Source organism: Prionailurus bengalensis, chromosome F2 (genome assembly GCF_016509475.1).
Source record: "Prionailurus bengalensis isolate Pbe53 chromosome F2, Fcat_Pben_1.1_paternal_pri, whole genome shotgun sequence".
NCBI classification, from domain to species: domain Eukaryota; kingdom Metazoa; phylum Chordata; class Mammalia; order Carnivora; family Felidae; genus Prionailurus; species Prionailurus bengalensis.
The window spans coordinates 11,988,808-12,007,316 of NC_057353.1; the positions used below are offsets into that span (position 1 = coordinate 11,988,808).

The 18,509-nt window shown below is 44.5% G+C and overlaps 1 protein-coding gene across 1 annotated transcript in view; it reads left to right on the forward strand.

Annotated features, from left to right (window-relative positions):
* The window catches only part of CHD7 (chromodomain helicase DNA binding protein 7), a 190,341-nt gene that overhangs the window by 96,344 nt on the left and 75,488 nt on the right, over positions 1-18,509 (forward strand). The window contains 1 exon segment of the mRNA XM_043601135.1: positions 9,402-9,832. Within this exon segment, the coding sequence (XP_043457070.1) occupies positions 9,402-9,832 (431 nt within the window).

Below are 18,509 nucleotides of genomic sequence, written 5' to 3' on the forward strand. Positions count from 1 at the left end.
TAATTAAGCCAGGCTTACCCAGGAAAATCTGCCCTTTGAGTAGCTGAAAACCAACTGATTTGGAACCTTAATCACACCATGAAGTCCTGTTACCTTTGCCGTGTTCTGTTGCCTAGAACTAGACACAGGTCCCCCTACAGTCGGGAGGTGAAGATCATAGGGCAATCTTGGAATTCTGCCTCCTATAAGAAGTGAATGAGTTTTTATAGGACTAAAGTAGTTCATCATTAAGCATTTATTGCCAACTAAATTTGCTAGACTCACAGTCGCTGAGTTCTAGAGAACTTGCCTGCCTAAAGTGTGTAAATTAGCTTTATCACCGAGCTCCTTACAAATTGATTTTTTTTTTTTCTTTAAATTGTTCTCCCCTTTCCACACAGATCCTTGGGATTGTTCAGTGTTAGATAAAGACACACCTTCCTTTCAGTCTGTCGAAGTTTGACTTTTTAAATTCGCAGGAATAGCATAGTAGGTTGCATTTATTGTTAACATTTATAGAGTAGTAGAGACCTCAGTGCAAACTTGGTGTGAACTGCTTTTCCAGAGCCAAAGTGCATATGTTTCACCTTTCCAGTCTAAGGATCAAACTTGCTATTGGGTATAGCAGCGGTAGCAAAATACAGTGCGAAGTGCACGGTAAAAAGTTACCAAAGTGAACTTAACTGTTTTTATTTATTATTTTACAAATGTTTATTTTGAGAGAGAGAATGCATGCGTGCATGTGAGCAGGAGTGGGGGGGGGGGGAGTGGTGGGCAGAGAGAGAGAGACTCCCAAGCAGGCTCCTCACCTCAGGGCTGGGCATCTGTTGCCAAACGCAAGCCTCTAGACGCCCTTTTTCTGAGTATAGTGTGGACCCATGGACCCAAGAGCCAACTTGAAATAAGCAAAACCGGTGCCTGCGAACTGGGAGTCTGTTCTGTCGATTCCCATTCGTTGACGTTTGTTGAGTTGAGCCTCCTAAGGGAAAACGGTACGCAAGGTGGTGAAGAAAAGAAAGAAAAAAGAGGGAAGGGAGAGGCAAGAAAATGGACTTTGCGGAGGCCCCGGACCATATTCGCTATCTTTTCTACTTCTAGGAAGTAGTGTCTCGTAAAGGATATTACTTGATGATTTGCCACTGTAAGGAGCTAAGAAAGAAATTCAGAACAAGAGGCTGAAAGTGTTTGAGACTCCTTAAGGGCTTCACATTGTAGTTTGCTTTTTAAAGTCAGGTGCACCACGATGCCCACGTTGCAGACCCTGCTTTTCCCCGGGGGGGTTTGCTCTTGGGGGAGAATGGATGTAGTCTTCACGGGGGGGCAGGCCTGCTTCCCAGAGGGGGCTGCCCTCCTGCTTGTGGCCCAGGAGACCTACGAGGTTACTCATCAGGACTGCGCTAGGCTTCGAGTTGTTAAATTTGTGGTTGTTTCTGTTTCTCCGCTGCCCTGAGCAGCGATGGGTTCTGTCGGCCCCTCTTCATTTCTCCTTTCTAGGAGAAGCACTTCAGGGGGTAGGAGGCCCTGACGATCAGGAATGCTGTCTGATTACCTGTATATGCTTTTGGGAAAGCTAACACATGTAAAAACATAATTCAAGTCTTGTATAAACAGTTAAGCTAATTTTCCCAGGCATTTATGAAGCAGTGGAGGTACATCAAAAGTATGTTCCATTTACATCAGTTCAACTCTGTGCCCTAGGGGTGCGTGTGTGTGTGTGTGTGTGTGTGTGTGTGTGTGTGTGTGTATAAACGTGTTGTTTCAAATACGTTGCCCTTAGATGCGAGCCTGCTACTTTTTCTGGTGCTTTTCCTAAGAAGTAGAATGCTCTGTTACCAAGTGGGGTAAAGAAGTATGTTATATCTTTTTTATTTTATTTTATTGAATTTTATTTTTTTAATTGATCTATTTTTTAAAGTTTATTTATTTTGAGAGAGAACACAAGCAGGAGAGAGGCAGAGGGAGAGAGGGAGAGAGAGAGGGAGGGAGGGAGGGAGGGAGAGAGAATCTCAGGCAGGCTCCATGCTGTCAGCGCAGAGCCTGATGTGGGACTCGAACTCACAAACTGTGAGATCATGACTTGAGCCGAAACCAAGAGTTGGTCGCTTAACCAGCTGAACCACCCAAGTGCCCCATATGTAGATTGAATTTTTAAAAATCATGTAAGATGGGATTTTTTTTTAAGTGGTTTTGGGAGAGTTTTCAGGGCAAGGCAGACAGTGGGCGTATTTTCTTCTGGTTCTGAAAGACTCCGTTCACTCCCTGGGACAAAGCAGATTGATTGAATTGAGTTCAACTTCTGTCAAACAGGGTGATTCTGATATTCAAATGGGATAATGTTTGTTAGCGGGCAATGTAAATGTCAGTTCTTATCCACATTCTTCTCTTTGGGAGAAAACGTAGTGATTCTCCACAGCTTTAGTTTGGAATTAAACTAGAGTTCTCCCCTAATCCTTTGAAGGCAAAAGTCCCAAACTGATATTCAGCTAAAAGCCATTTTAACCTGTAGATTACAGTCGGGGTCTTAAAACTAAGGCCTTTATGGTTTTGGAGGAATACAGCCAGCGGCTTCCTGGGCTTGGAGAACCTCTCATCACCCTTGACTCTGGGCAAGCCTGATCCTGTTCACGCTGGCTGGTAGCCACATCGGGGTTAGAATTTAAGATTTACCCCTTTCTAGCGGTGTAACTTTGGGAAAGTTCATCCTAAAGCCTCAGTTTCCTTATCTGTAAAAGAGCAACAATGCCACCCACCTTGGCAACCTCACGTGGTTACATACAGGCACGGACGGAGAAGAGGGTTGCAAAATGCGCGTGTAGCTGTACGTGGTACGCGGTTTAAAAACCTTCAGCACGGTGTCCTGGGATGCCTTCAGGACTTCCCATCAGTCTGGCTGTTGTCTCTCCCCTAAACCCAAGGCTGTTCCCTGGCCCTCTTCCCTGTCATCCTGAGTGGGGCAGGCGGGAGGCAGCCTCGCAGGTACCCAGCATGGGTCCGGCCCGCAGCCCTGCACCTTCCTGCCCACAGCTCCCCGCGCGGCGTGGCGGCCTGCTCAGAGTGGAGGCTGGGAAGGGGAGATGGCCAGAAGGGCAGCGACGGGGTGGCAGAGAGTGAGGGGTGGTGGCCAGATGCCCTGTTCTCCGCTGGGAGGGAGTCTGTGCGCTGAGGGTTTCTCAGACACTTGGAAAGGGGTTTAGCATTGGTGGAGTTTGACTGCAATGTTCTTCTCGTTAGAGTGACTGTAGAAACACCCCAATACAGTGCTTTCCATATTAAAAGTGCTGTTTGACAGTTCTTATAGTATATGTTTTACTCCTAAATACATAGAAGATGTGCAATATTCAATATCCGATGTAAATTGTTTACTATTAAATGTAACACGATTGCTTGGTTCATTATTTTCATTATTTTGGATTCTACTTAAATTCAAAATGTGTTTATAATTTAGATGCCATTAAAGTGGCCGATGTTAATTTGTAGCCATTTAGGATTTTGTCTGTATGGCACATCTATTCTACGGACAGAGTAAAGACATAAGCAGAAAACCAAAGGTTTGAAAATGTCTTCAGATGACTTTTAAATGAGATATTTTGGCAGTAATTAAAACAATTTTTCAGTTCTAAAATTTAATGGTTCTGAGGTACTTGTAAAGATAATTTCTTGCATTATGATATTTCAACATTCCGTAAACTTAGCTTGGTAATTATCTTGACTGTAATATAACAAAAATTATACAAGTCAGCCTTACATGACTATGCCAATATTCCTATTTTATTCCTACCAGTGACTTAAATTAAGCATTAAAAAACCCTGCCAATTCAGTGAGCTGTTTGAGCACATTTTATATAGAACTAGATTTGTTGATAGTCACATGCTATGTCGTAAAACATTTGATAACCACTGCTTTGAGACGTACAGACGGACACACGCACACACGTACTTTCCCCCACACCAGAGAAGCAGATGAATTTGCCCTGCTTTAGCTAAGTCAGTATAATCCGAAGTATATTTTGAAGAATACTTCTATTCAAGTTATTCTCAGAAAAAACGGGATGCAATCAGTGATTGCATCAGTGTCCTAAATACCTTTAGGACACACTGTGCATTATCCCCCACTCAGAAAGTAGGAAGGGCTTGGAGAGTTTTGTAGTAAAGAAAACTTACCTATTTGGTTAGCCCAGGATTCTCTAAACGTACGTGATCAGAGTCATCTTTTCATGTAACACTTTTTCATACCTACAATTTAAAAAAATGTGCTTGGATACGTTTTGCTTTCTCAACTCATATCACTGACAAGCTTGATAATTATGCATTTGTGTGTTTTTGTTCATAAATGTACTCATTCAGTATGTTACTGTTCGTGGAAATTTCAAATGGGCTGAATAAAACTACTGCCATATAAAAGGCTTGAACTCGAAGCCCTGACTCTCATACTAAATTTAGCTAAGCAGAAAATAGTCCAACCCTTGATCGTCTTAAGAATATTTTGATACTTATTTCATATCAAATAGTCCAAGCTGAAAAGTGTATCAGTTGACCATTGAAACTAATTACCTGCGCATCTTGGATCTGCTCCTCCCTAAACAGGGCTTCAAAAGCTTGCTTGTCATACACTTTTATGCTTTCAGTCACCCGATCTCAGGCATGACTCATTGTTCAGGCTGGGTCCACTGAGGAAGTGACCTCTGGCTGGAACCTGGGTGACTTTTTTCAGGAAGCCTCCTTAGCATCAGCCTGGTACTGTGGCTGGCCTGGTACTGTGGTTGACTGTTCTGTCCCCAGATGTTTGTTGAATGAAGAACTGAATCGGGCACCAGATATCAAGTGCATCTTCTTGCTCTCAATGTCACTGACGAGAGAAGGGTGTTAAGAGTCTCGACAGGACTTACGGAGCCTTTGCTAAATGCACTTCTGAACGCTGTGTGCTCTGAGCTGAAGACTGAGCTTCAGTGACCGTCCTGGAATTCCTTTTTAAAAGAGTGTCAAGGGACCAAGAACCTAGGGAATACTGGGAAAATAAGAGTGAACAGCATCGGAATAAGATGTGTTTCCAAAGCCATGGCGGGGGGCGGGGGGGGGGCGGGGGGGAAGGAAACAAACAGTACTTTACAATCTCAAGTGAGCACTTTAATGTTTGAATTTTTACAAATCATTGAAGTTGTAGTTAGTGCGCTTTAAGCTTGTGTTTGTTGTTCCTTCGGCCTCAACTGGCCTGCCACTTCTCCACCAGAATCTCCGTTTCTCTGCGAACACAGGTGCCTCCCTTTAGCTCAATGCGAGGGAAGGGGACGTGTCTCCCAGAAGTGCCATGTTAGTCTTGCGCAGCTGGTAGTGGCTTTTCTTTATCATGAAGTTGTGTTTCGATTTTAGGCTTGTCTGTATCACTCAGTAAATAAAATGTTTGTCCGTAGGTGCCCTACATTGCAGCATGCTGTTAGTCTGCACAGATTATAGGTGTTGGAAACACTGCATGGTGTTAATATCACGGTGCTCACTCCTGTTACCATTGCCAACAGGTTGAGGCTTTAAGAATATAATTAAGGCGAAACATGAGTAAATATGATAGCTTCTAAGCCAGACAAAGCTGCTGAATATTGGATGAAAAGCATACTTGAGGTAGATGAAAAGTTTTTTCCCTATACACCGTTTCCTTTTCTTGTGAAAGCCCCTGAGCGGTTTGGGTCTTGTTTGCTTAAAGGTCAAAGAGGGATTGCCCCAACTCCCTTGGTCACGGCTCTCCTTCGGTCGCCTTTGCATCCTGCCTATTCTGTTTGACATAAGGTAACTTGTTTGTGTGTGTGTCTCATGTATACATTTTGAACAAAGGAGTTAAGGATAAAAGTTTATGGTAATTTTACGGTAAATTTATGGTAATTTTTTGACACCCCCCCCCCTTACACACACACCTAGGATCATTTTTATTTACAGTTTAAATATTAGTCATTCTGTTTTAGTTGCAAAAGTCCACGGCACAGACCTTATATATCCCATAATATTCCAACAGGCATATAGAATTATGATAGAAAATGTGTCAAATGGAAAGTCCTATAGGCTGTATTTAAAAATGCCTTTGGTATCTAACATTCTCCACATTTGCTCTAATAAATGGGAGGTTTTAGCAATGCCCTATATGGTAATATCAGATGTTAATGGCATTGATTACCTGTCAGGCAGTGGGAATTGATGGGAAAATGTCCGCTGTAAAATTAAATAGCATTAGAGAAGACTGTACCATGCATGGGCGGGGGGGGGGGGGGGGGCATGGCTGGGCCTGGGAGACTTTTGTCAGGGTATTACTGTGAGCTCCAGGTTTTTTCCCCCACATGATTAAGGCAGGCCATCTGTTCTTTGTTAAATGTTTACAAAAACAGCTTTTCTCTAAAAGATTTAAGGAGATGTGGGTCTGGTAAACACTATAATATTTCTGAGCACCTTTCCCACTCTATATCATATAGTACCAAAACATAATTCTGCTGCGTATCAAATAGGATTAATACCTTTTTTGTGTTTACTCTTTCTGTTTTTTTCCTTCTTATGGAAGATTAAAATTTTTAAGGGATACTAATTTATGGCTTCATTTGTTACTGAAAAGGGCATCTGAAATCATTTGTATGCTAGAGTATGTAGATAAATTTTCAGTCTTTTTGTATTAGATGTCCTACGCATTTTCTAGTTCATAAATGTGTACCAGGTATTTGTCATTAGAAGCTGGCACTTTGTGACTGGGGTAAATGCCATGCAGATTAAAGCAAGGTACACATACCTGGGATGAATTCACTATTCTAAGCTTTAAGTGTTGTTCACTGGCAGACTTTTCTCTTTGCTTCCCTTTCCAGGAAGTACTTCTTCTTCCGAAAAATAGTTTATCCCAGGGGTGCCTGGGTGGCGCAGTCGGTTAAGCGTCCGACTTCAGCCAGGTCACGATCTCGCGGTCCGTGAGTTCGAGCCCCGCGTCAGGCTCTGGGCTGATGGCTCAGAGCCTGGAGCCTGTTTCCGATTCTGTGTCTCCCTCTCTCTCTGCCCCTCCCCCGTTCGTGCTCTGTCTCTCTCTGTCCCAAAAATAAATAAACGTTGAAAAAAAAATTTAAAAAAAAATAGTTTATCCCAAATAAGTTTGATCTCTAAGTCCCTTGGGGGGGGGGGGGAGAAAAAAGATATGGCCTTTTCCTTTTTATTTACATTAGAAAATAATATGTAACAATTAAACTCAACTTCAGCAACTGCAGTGTAATCACACAGTTAAATCAGATCCTGTTAATTCTTGGGTAATGGTGCCTTGGACAGCGCCTTGGCTGACATTTATTGGGGGTGCGTGTGAGGGAGAAGCGTAGGGAGAGGCTAGCTGTTTTCAGTGCTGGATTAGCCGTGTTCTCCCTGTGTGGAGGCCTGCTCACGAAGACTCCCACCTGTGTGCCCTTCCTCAGACTTCTACCCTTGCTTCTTTCTCTTTGTGGACAGCCTTCCTCTCTTTCAGGTTCATCCTCTTTCAGCTGTCCTAAGAAAGGGCAATCAATCCCTATTTTAAGATTTTCTAATACCATTGGATTTCGAAAGCGACTTTGGAAATCATCTAACCCAAACCCTTCATTTTGCAGATGAGGAAAACGAACCCTAGATGAGAGAAATGATTTCCCACTGATAATATAGCTCATGGCTGGGCCTGCACTAGAATTTGTGTCTCTTACCTCACAATTCTGGACTCTGTCTCTTATACTAGTGCAGATGGAGAATTGAATGTGGGTTTCTTTAGTAACCATCACAGGGCTTAGTGGGAAGAATATAACCACTTTGTTTTCAGGTAGTGATGTCTTAAAAATTTGGGGCGGCGGCGGGGAGGGTCACTGAAAACTTTGGAAATCAGATGAAACCTGAGAAGCCTTTCCCAGAAGGAGTTCCATACGTAAGATTTGAGGAGAAGCACAGAGTCAGAAGAAAACTGGTTCAGAAAACCTAGATTCAAATCACAGCTCTATCTCCTGCCGTGTGGCCTTGGGTGATCACATAAGCTAGTCAAACTTTACTTACTTCCTTTCTGAAAGATGGGGGCAGGTTATCACATTTTTCTCTGAGAGTCAAGTGAAGTAACTCCCGAAAGCACCTAGCCCAGTACATGGCATGAAATAGAGGCTCAGTAAGTGGAGGTCGTACCGGAATCTAATTTATAGTACTTTGCTGATGGTAAGCCACGGCTTCTGGGTTGCTCCTGAGTCCTCTGCAGACCTCGACCGGGACTCTCCCACCCTCTCCCTTTTTTGGAGATGGTGTGATCAGGAGGGAGGGCCTGTAACTCCTCGGGCACGCTACCGCATCCTAGAGTGTCAGTGTCCACACATAGCTCCTCATCGGGGCCGCTGTGCAGATTGCGTGGTGTCAGCGGTGTGAAGTGCTTAACACATGCCTGGCACATGGGAAGATTGTTCAGTGAACACTAGCAGCCATTATTACTGCCGTTCCTATTACGGTTACTGTTGAGTGTCTGGAGAAGCAGATGACGAAGGCAAAAAATTGCCATTTGCAGATACAACATTTTAAAGTAATTTTGTTGAAATGTAAAGGTTCGTTAGATGTCCTCATTTACAGTGGAGATGATGCTCTACGCCTGTCCTGGTTTGGAGCAGACTCTGATCTCGGCTGACCACTGAGCATCCCATCCTAATTGTTGGTGTTCTCCACTGTGTTTTAGCCCATCTCTGGGTATACGCCTAGTGAGTTTCCAAACTCCTCCCGCAGGGCGTACCAGCTCGACTATATGGGTTTTCTGTTCTTCAGTAAAATTTGAAACCGTAAAGCTTTAGTGACTTAAGAAAAACATCCTCTGCATTTCGTATTAGTCCAAGAAATGTAACAAATCCAAGGTCGTTAAGTTCGGATATGTGCTTTTAATTTGGTATTTTAATGTGATTTAAATCAGGAATGACCTATGTCATTTGTGTGTAAGATTGGTGTGTGATACCTTGATTGCAAACTTTCATGGGACCTGAATCTTTCAGCGCTTGGTACACTTGATCTTGTTAAAAGTGGCTTAATTGTGTATCTTTAATCCGAGTTCTCATTCCCGCATAGGGAAGAGAATTCCATCTACTTTCCTTCCTTAGCTTTTGCCGCTGTTTTGTCCTTCCCCGTGTCCTATGTACGTAGGGGCTGTTAAGCAAACGGACGGTGGCTTCGGCCAAATGAGAATTTTTTTTCTTCCTGAATTGAATTTTTTTACGGTATTCCTGAGTTACCCCTTTTTACTATTTATGTAAAAGCTTTCTTGGTTTTTGGGTGAGAGAAAATGATAGATTTTACAACTGTATATTTGGGAAAATATTTGCTGCTTTGAGTATACAGTAAGTTTCAGAAGCATCAGCTACTGACTTTCGGTTCCTTTCTTCAATATGAAGAATGATAAACTAATTTCAGTTCCTATTTCTGTCTCTCAGCATTCTCCATCGGAGCCCTTTCTAGAGAAACCAGTGCCGGATATGACTCAGGTTAGTGGACCGAACGCTCAGCTAGTGAAGAGTGATGATTGCCTGCCATCAGTGGAACAGCAGCCACAGCAGAAGAAGAAGAAGAAGAAAAACAACCACATTGTCGCCGAGGATCCCAGTAAAAGTTTTGGGAAAGATGACTTCCCTGGTGGGGCTGATAACCAAGAACTAAACAGGAACTCACTAGATGGGTCCCAAGAAGAGAAGAAGAAAAAGAAAAGGCCGAAGGTAAAAAAAGATCCGAAGGAACCGAAAGAACCCAAGGAGAAAAAAGAGCCCAAGGAACCCAAGACCCCGAAAGCCCCTAAGATTCCCAAAGAGCCAAAGGAAAAGAAAGCAAAAACTGCCACGCCAAAACCCAAATCCAGCAAAAAGTCAAGGTAGGCTGTGGGCGGAAACCACCAGCACCAAAACACAGTCCAGAAATGAGCACCACACAGTCCCGGCCCGGGGCGGGGGTGGGGGGGGGTGGGGGGGTGGGGGGGAGGGGGAGGCGGAGGGGTGGGGGAGGAGGGCGGGGCGGCACCTCGATTTTTGTCATTATTGTCGGGTTCCTTGCCCTGACACCCAAACTAAGAAGTTAACAGATTTATGCATTCTGAAATTTAGGACTCAATTACTACGAACCCTTTATTCGGATGGTACATTGTAGACTTCACTGGGTAAAAATTCTTGATTATTTTCAAGTCACTTGCTCGTATTTTCGTAGAAATTTGTCATGTAACAAATAGAACCAAATTACCAGCATAGTTATTTGTAAGTATAGGCCAGCAACCTCATTTTCAAGGACAATGCAAAACAGGGAAAGAAGGATTATAGAAGCAAGACAGGTCACTATATTTCACTAAGCTTTTCAGCCCTGTTTCCCAGAAGTTGAAACAGGAGAATTAATTCTCTCCACTTGGCGGAGTAAGCCTTCCCGGGGCAGGGTTGAAATGCTAGTGGGCAACGTGGGAGAAATCAAATAGCAGTTATCCATTAGATATGCATGCAAGAGTAGCACGGGTTTTAGCTTCTAGGAAATACCCTCCTCCCTCCATCCTTCCCTCTGTACTTCCCCCGCCAACTCTGACCCCCCAGAAGGCATATTTACGCAGTAAGAAAAGCTGAGAGGAGAAGACATTGAAGACTAATTTTTTTCATTTGTACCGAACATTTCTTACAACTGTTCTGAACCAATTCCAAACATCTGAATCTATTTTTCAGAATATGGCTCATGTTAGAAAATATAGTTTCCAGATGGAAGTGTGGTCAGACTCAGTTAATCTGAACCTGTTTGCAAACTCCATTAGGAGACACACTGCACGTCGTCCCTCCGTGTGCATGCATGTACGCGCACATGCGTGGACACATGCACGCTCCGTTCCGTGATGGACATGCTTGACGTGAACTTTTTGAGCTCGCTGGCCTGTCAGCCTTTGACTCGTAGACTTTCCTGTGTGAGTACGCGCGGATACAGAGAGAGGACTTGATTTCTGTGACCGCAGAGGTGCTCCTGCAAAGCAAAAGAGCAAATTTGGATTTTCAACTTGTGCTAAGAATACCCAGACATCCCCAAATACGTTATTCTGTAGTGTGTTGGAAGTCTGTATCATAGTCCTTTAAAAATTTTTGTCATCGGTACTTTTTATGGTGCTGGAATAACTGAATTATATCCAACACCTCATTCTTCTAGGCGACGATATTTGCATTTACTTATGAACGTTCTTTGATGCCTCCGAATGTGGTCTCTTAATTGAAAACTATTATTTTTTTCTGCATATGAACACTCTTCTAATCCTGCAACCCGTTACGAATTTTGTTCATTTACTTAAGAAATATTCCATTAAGTACTTCTTCTTTGTAGGTACTGTTGTTAAGTGTTAGGATGTGAGCAAGGAACATAGGGTTAGAATTTCGGTCTGACTTACCGGGTTTTTTTTTTTTTTTAGAAATATAATTGCCCAAAAGCTAAGTATTGTGCTTTTGATAGGCGGAGGCATGTGCATATTTTTCCCAAGGAGAAAGAAATCGAAGCAAAATTTTAAAAGAATGTGTTGTTACTGTTTTTTAAACTTGAAGTGTAAGTGTCTGTGTTCTAAAAGAGCTTGCTAGAACTCAGAAAAAATATCACCAAGACTTGTTTTAGTCTCAAGATATATATATATATCTGCCTTCGGTTTGTATTTTTAATATTTTGAATCTAGCACCGAATGACAAAAATTGATTAACAAAAAGAAAAAAGGACAAAAAAAAAAAAATAACCCCCACTATATCTTGGATGTTGTCATAAATTTCCAAGTGTATGATTCTCTGGTTCTGAGTCTACATGGACCTCATCCTGTCTTTAAAAACATTCTTTAGCATACCCTTAACCTCCTGTGGGATACACCGGGGCAGATGTTAAAATGCTGTATTTCACAGTGAACTTGTTAAAATGTCCCCAACAACTATAAACAAGTGTTAGGAACGTAGGGCATCACATCCACTCGGTTCTGGGCACACGTGCTGCTTGATGCAAAGACAGGGCCTGTCTTCACCCACGAGGGCAAAATTCCAGGGCAGGCCTCGTCTGCGTGCGCTCAGCTGCTCATCCTGACCTTTGAATGGTCTGTGCAGAGTCAATTTTTGGCATTGCTGAATCCGAGTAATGGCTTTGCATTAGGGTCACATGCTTTTGATAGGCGGAAGGGCATGTGATCATTTTCTCCCAAGAGGAATGTTTGGTACGTTTCCCTCCCTTCATTCGCTTTAGACGCATCATCTCAGTGGATGCCTCCTATAGGCGATAGTTGTTTTTCCCCAAGTGGTGTGAAAATAATTGACTGGAATATTTCTGTTGAGTATGGAGATCTGCACGCGGAAAGAGAGACTCAAGCCATGCCGAGGGGCGCGCCGGGAGTGTTTGGAGCAACTCTGCTGGCCCCGGGGACTTGACCACTTGTAGGGCCACTTGCTGATTTACGATGAAATGCGGTGAGGAAATTCCTGAGAGCTTTCCTGTTGTTGATGGTCAGATGGGGATGCTGTCCAAGAATATGGTAACTGAGCAGAGATTTTCAGTAAAGGCACAAACCGACCCATTATTTTGTTGAGCCGCAGTTTCTATCGGCCAGATGTATTGAGTACATCGAGCTGTGGCCTCGTGTTCTGCTAAGTCTAGAAAGGAAATAGCATCCCTGAAGCACAGATCAGTAGAAGTGCATACAACTACATGTAAATTCTGAATAGCATAGCAGAATAATTATGTAAATTGAATATGCAGTGATGAAGGTAATAGGGGGTTTGGGTTATGTTAGCACTGGGGTTGAATTGCCATAGCAGTTTGCTTTTAAGCACTGGAATAGAGCAGTGGCAATTTTGTTTTGCAAAATGTTATGTGATACCAGTTATTTCCATCCTTGAATAAGTTAACTTGATGAATTTGTTTATACAGAAAATAATTTTCCTACAGAGGGCTGAAATACAAGGGAATACACAGAAGTGAAATGAAAAATTTCGCGTAGAACTGCTCGCATCTTCCCTGTTCAGTCCTGTACGCCCTGTCATCGGTGACGTTCTACAAACAGATGCGTTGTCCTTTGAGCGGGTGATGACGCAAGCGACCCACTGGTGGTCTGGCTTGTTTTGCATCCTTCACACGCTCTCCGTGATAAAGCACATTCAGAGAGGGTGGCTGTTATCACCGGGCTGATTCTGTGTGCCTTTAGGATGTCCTTCTCACTACCTGCCACTCTGCTTCATTCCATAAAGTGGCTGAGGCTTGAATTTGTGGCCATTCTCCGTGAACTGACCCTTTGGGCCACCAAAGTCGAATTACGTTCGTCTGGTCCGCACAGGAGAACCTAAAAGAATCTGCCAGAGGCTGTTACATAGGATGGTAGAGAAACAGGAAAAGGCATTCAGCATCTCAGAAAAAGACATTTTGAAATCTTAATAATGAGAAAAAGGGGCCACATTCTACTTTTCTATTAGAAATAGAAATAGTGTCTTTCTTTCCCCTTTCCCTTTTATGTTAAATATGTATTTTTCTACCCATTTTTTTCCTCGTGCTCTCCCCAGGTGTCCTTATAGCTTTCAAATATTGGCAGTAAATATTGAAAATAAAAGCTAAGACATTTGTGGGCTGGAGGGGATGCCAGTTTGCATACGGAAGGATCCAAGAAGCTGAAACAGGAGGGTTTGCATTCTTCCTTTCAATGCGTTTTCTGTTGTGTATGCACGGGCCCTGTGAAATGAGAGAGAATTTGGAGGAAGCGCCTCCTTTGAATGACTCTCAAATGCTTTAGTGGTCCACTTAGCTATATAAAGATTCTTTGAATGTGCATACAGAAGGGAACTTGGCCAAAGATTGTGACTTGACTAGCATAGCTCCCGTGAAACGAAGCCACGGAGATTGGCTGCTGGTGCAGTTTCCTTGCTCTGGGTTTCCACCCCCAGTGTTCAAGTTAGCAGGAAGCTGAAATGCTGTTTCTCAGTTAAGAGTGATGTAGATATTTTTATTTTTAAATGGATAATAAACACGCTGCTGCTATTTTTTGAAAAACACGAAGCACCGAAAACACGTCAGGTCCGTTTTTTGCAAACCACACTGTCATTTTCATTAATATCTACGTGGCCACTTTCTTCTGAGGGACTTTGCTTTTTCAGATACTGTCTTCTCCATTATGATCTAAGAAAGTAGCAGCATTTTACCTGGGGAATTTTTTTTTTTTTTGTCAGCCAGCGAGCCCAACGTTGGTATATTTTGGCAACCCAATACGTGTTTTATAGTGTGCTCCTAGACACGTAAAAACTTTTCGGTGGAGATTAGACACAAAAGCAAACCATTGAACTAGTTTTGCTTAGTAAGTACAGAAAACCCAGAGAGTCAGATAGTTGTCCACCAGGTATATAGCTGATAAAATAAACGAAACCCACAACTTTTCTTCTGCTTCCTTGTTCTTTCATTTACATCCAGTGATTTAGTTTTGACCCACGTCATTGGATAATTGAAAATACTGAATTAAGTGTTTTGGACACCATGCCTCCAGAAGAGGATACAGACTTTTTAAACATATGGCCACAAAATGGACTTTGAGCCCTTTGAGGATTGGAGGGGAGCAAGGGAGAAAAGGCACCTGTGAGCATCGTGTCTCTACCCACTGGTCTGCCCTGCCAGGTCTCTGGTTCATTAACAAGCTCCAGGTCAGGGATGGGACCAGGTGACCCTTTCCTGGCCTCAAAGGTTACCTTCTCTTTGAAAAGGGGGCCATTAGGTCTTTTTCATCCCAAATCCTTTCTTCCTTCAGGATGGGCACCTCAGAAATCTTTCTCTTGCTGGTGACAGGCCACGTTATGTCCCTTCCTCTGTCTGATTTGTCTTACTCTGCTGAATGGGCAGGCAGGGAGAGTCGTCAGCCGCTCTTTAGTACAGACCCTGCTGTCTTTAGCAACACGTGGTGCAGTTCGAGTCCTTGGGGGAGGAGAAGGCCCGACAACGTTGACCCTTAAAAAGCAGGTTCTGCTGACTCCTACCGTGCTAGATGCAGGAGTGACCACCCTGGGACGCGTGCCCATCCAGGGAGAGCGGTGGCCGGCTGCCACTGTGGTTTTATGTGGGAGAGGATGCGTAGACTCCCGCCTCCACTTCTCAGCACCCATCAGTTGAACGTCGAGAGGTGAGGAGGCCATGGGTGGCAGTGGTGTGTCAAAGGGGGATGTTTCTGGAACGCATTCCTCTGAAGTCTCTCTCAAGTGGAATTTTAGGGCAGAAGATGTGTCGCCATAGTAGATGTGGTTGTGACGTTAGGAGTGGAAGATAAAGGGCAGAAGGGATCGTAGGCGCATTTTTTAAGTGATCATTAAAAATACCTGCGCCTGGACATGCTTCTGAAAAGTGTAAAGTTCTGTGCAGCTGCGAAATCTGTCACGTGATGGGTGCACAAAGATCTTTCTGCCCGGGTGAGGGCCCCTTCAAGTCTGGGTGCTGTGCAGAGCCACCGTGAGAGCATCAGCCGTCTGGAACACCAGCTCCTTCAGCTTCTCAGAGAAGTCTGTGTGGCTTAGCTTTAACATGTCAACTAGGGAAATGGTGTGAATTAGGAAAAGTGACCCCATTCTTCTTCTTTATTTTGATGTGAACTTCCATGAGAGTACTAATTATGTGTGGGTAGCCCTGATTTCTGCAGGAACAGTATAATGTCGTGGTCTTTGGGCTTCTCCTGTTAGGGGTGGGTGGTGCTATTTCCTCCTCGTTGGTTTCACCACTCGCTCTGCCTTGTCCCCTACCTCCCTGCAGGTAGGTGGCAGCTATTAAAATGTGGGTGAGCGGCGTGTCTCGTGTGTCGTACCGGCCACGCTGGCAGATCCGAAAAGATCTAGGGAACCTAGGGAGCGCGGTTCTAGCTGCCCAAGTTAGCCCAGTGTCCCCCTTCCTGAGTCATGGGGATGCTGTGCATCAGCAGGAGCAGCCTCTTGCAATGTGGCACAGGCAGCCACCCGTGAGCCTCCCGCTTGGCGCTTGAAGAGCACCCTGTAGTCAGAGGGTGTGCTTTCTGCCTCGCTCCTGTGATGCCCGATGTGCTCAGGTCTGTGTTGTGCCACGGTGCCGGGTGGCTAATGTTTGTGTTGCGCTTCTGCGATGAGAGAACGTATTCGCTAACTAGACTTCTTTTCCGTGTTACTGGCAGATCTTAATTCGATCCATAATCCATAAAATTCAGTAGCCTTTAGATTTTCAGTGAGAATTCTTGACTGAATGATGAGTCTTTTTTACACCCCCCCCCCCGCCCCGAATATATTCGTTGTTGGAGCACCTGGGTGGCTCAGCCGATCACGTGTCCAACTCTCGATTTCGGCTCAGGTGACGATCTGACAGTCCGTGAGGTCCAGCCCCGCCTTGGGCTTCACACGGGCAGTGCGGAGTCTGCTTGGGATTCTCCCTCTCCCCCTGTCTCTCTCTGTCCTCCTCCGCTTGCTCTCTCTCTCTGTCTCTCTCTCAAGATAAATAGACATTTTAAAAAAGAGTACATTCGTTATTAAAAATGGATTTGGCTCTTTTCAGGAGAGCTTTCTATCTTTCTTTCCCTTCCTTCCTTCTTTCCTTCCTCCCTTCCTTCCTCCCTCCCTCCTTTCCTTCCCTCCCTTCCCTCCCTCCTTTCCTTCCTTCCTTCCTTCCTTCCTTCCTTCCTTCCACAGTCTTCTTTAAGAAGGGGGCAACCCAGTAGCTATCCTCAGGACAGGGTTCTTATGTTACAAGGCTAGCCAGCGATCGTCCCAAGTCACAGAACACATTCAGCAGGAAACACTTCTGAGGCCTGAAGGATACCCCTAAAGGCCAGGCCGGCACTGGACTCCTAGGGAGATCTCACGAAGAAGATGCCTTCGGATCAGTCCCAGGACTCAAATGTGGGCTCTGGAACCAGACAGCTTTTGGCTACAGTCCTAGCAGTGCAACTTCCTGGGCTGAGCACGTAGCCTGTCTGACCCTCAGTTTCTTCATCCTTGGAAAGTCTGGTTACAAAATGAAAAGATGAGGCATGATGACTGTTTGCAATATACTTTCATTTTAAATGAAAGCAAATTAGGTTTCTGTATCTAACTTTCTTTGTTCTTTCCTTCCTAAAAATTTAGCATAGTTAATGTACTTAAGGAGTACTTGATGCTAGAAGAGCTATTTAAGGTAACAATTTAGATTAAATTAAGTGTCTTAGAGGTGTTCCATCCAGTCACTTTCAGAGAACTTAAAAAAAAAGCCTATTAATTTGTCATTGAAATCATACGCTTGTTGTTCAGAAGTAAAATAGCATCCCCCCACCCCTCCTCTCTCCTTTTCTCTTCTCAACTCTTTCTCTTTCTCAACCAGGAGAGTAGGGTGAAGAACTTATGGGTGGGGTTTAGGGGCTGGGGTGGCAGGGCACCTGCTTGGAGCGAAGTATTCGGCCCCAGGCCGGGCGGCTCGGCACCTGCAGGCCGACTGTGCGGGGGGGGGGGGGGGGGGGGGGGGGGGGGGGGGGGGGGGGGGGGGGCAGACGGGCCCAGGGGGCAGGGCAAGGGTCTTGCTCCCATCCCGCCATCCCGCCCGGGAGCTCTCTGCCCAAGGTGGCCCCGTGGAGCATCTCACACGTTCGGACCAGTGTCCCGAGTGCTCCTGGGCCTTTGCCCTCACGGCGAGGAGTTGGCTTTTGTGTGTCCTGTCTGTTGCTCAGGGTTTGCTCTGTGTCTGTCATCATCAGTTTATTCTATTACCTTCATTTTATTGCATTCTAGTGTAGCCATTAAAACAAGTTTTCATCTTAGGACCTGAAAATTTTTGTTTTGTTTTGTTGGGTTGATTTTACTTGATGATGTATCCCACTTTATGTTGCCTTAATTGATATTTTTCAGTTTTTAGTGCTTTATCTTGTCATTTTTTTATTTTGCTTCTTTGTCTTTTAAGTTTCTTTCTCATTGTTTACAGACTTAGAGGAGGGGCTCAGTCAGTTAAGCGTCCAACTCTTGCTTTCAGCTCTGGTGCACAGTTCGTGGGTTCAGGTCCCATACTGGGCTCCGTGCTGGCAGTGCAGAACCCGCTTTGGATTCTCTCTCTCTCTCTGTCTCTCTCTGCCCCTCCACAGCTCATGCTCGTGTTCTCTCTCTCTCTCTCTCTCTCTCTCAAAATACACTTAAAAAATTTTTTTTTAGGGGCGCCTGGGTGGCGCAGTCGGTTAAGCGTCCGACTTCAGCCAGGTCACGATCTCGCGGTCCGGGAGTTCGAGCCCCGCGTCGGGCTCTGGGCTGATGGCTCAGAGCCTGGAGCCTGTTTCCGATTCTGTGTCTCCCTCTCTCTCTCTGCCCCTCCCCCATTCATGCTCTGTCTCTCTCTGTCTCCAAAAAAATAAACGTTGAAAAAAAAATTTTAAAAAAAAAATTTTTTTTAAAACCTTAGAGGAAAATTCTATACTCAAGCTGAGAGGCTCGATGCTCTTCTCTCTACCACCATTGGGCCCTTGATCCAAACAGCTTATTACAGTTTTTATTATGGCAGCCGCCGGATCTTTCAGAATCGCGACACGTTGCAGGCCTCCTGTGCCGGGAACGTCTCTGTCCCTCTTCTCC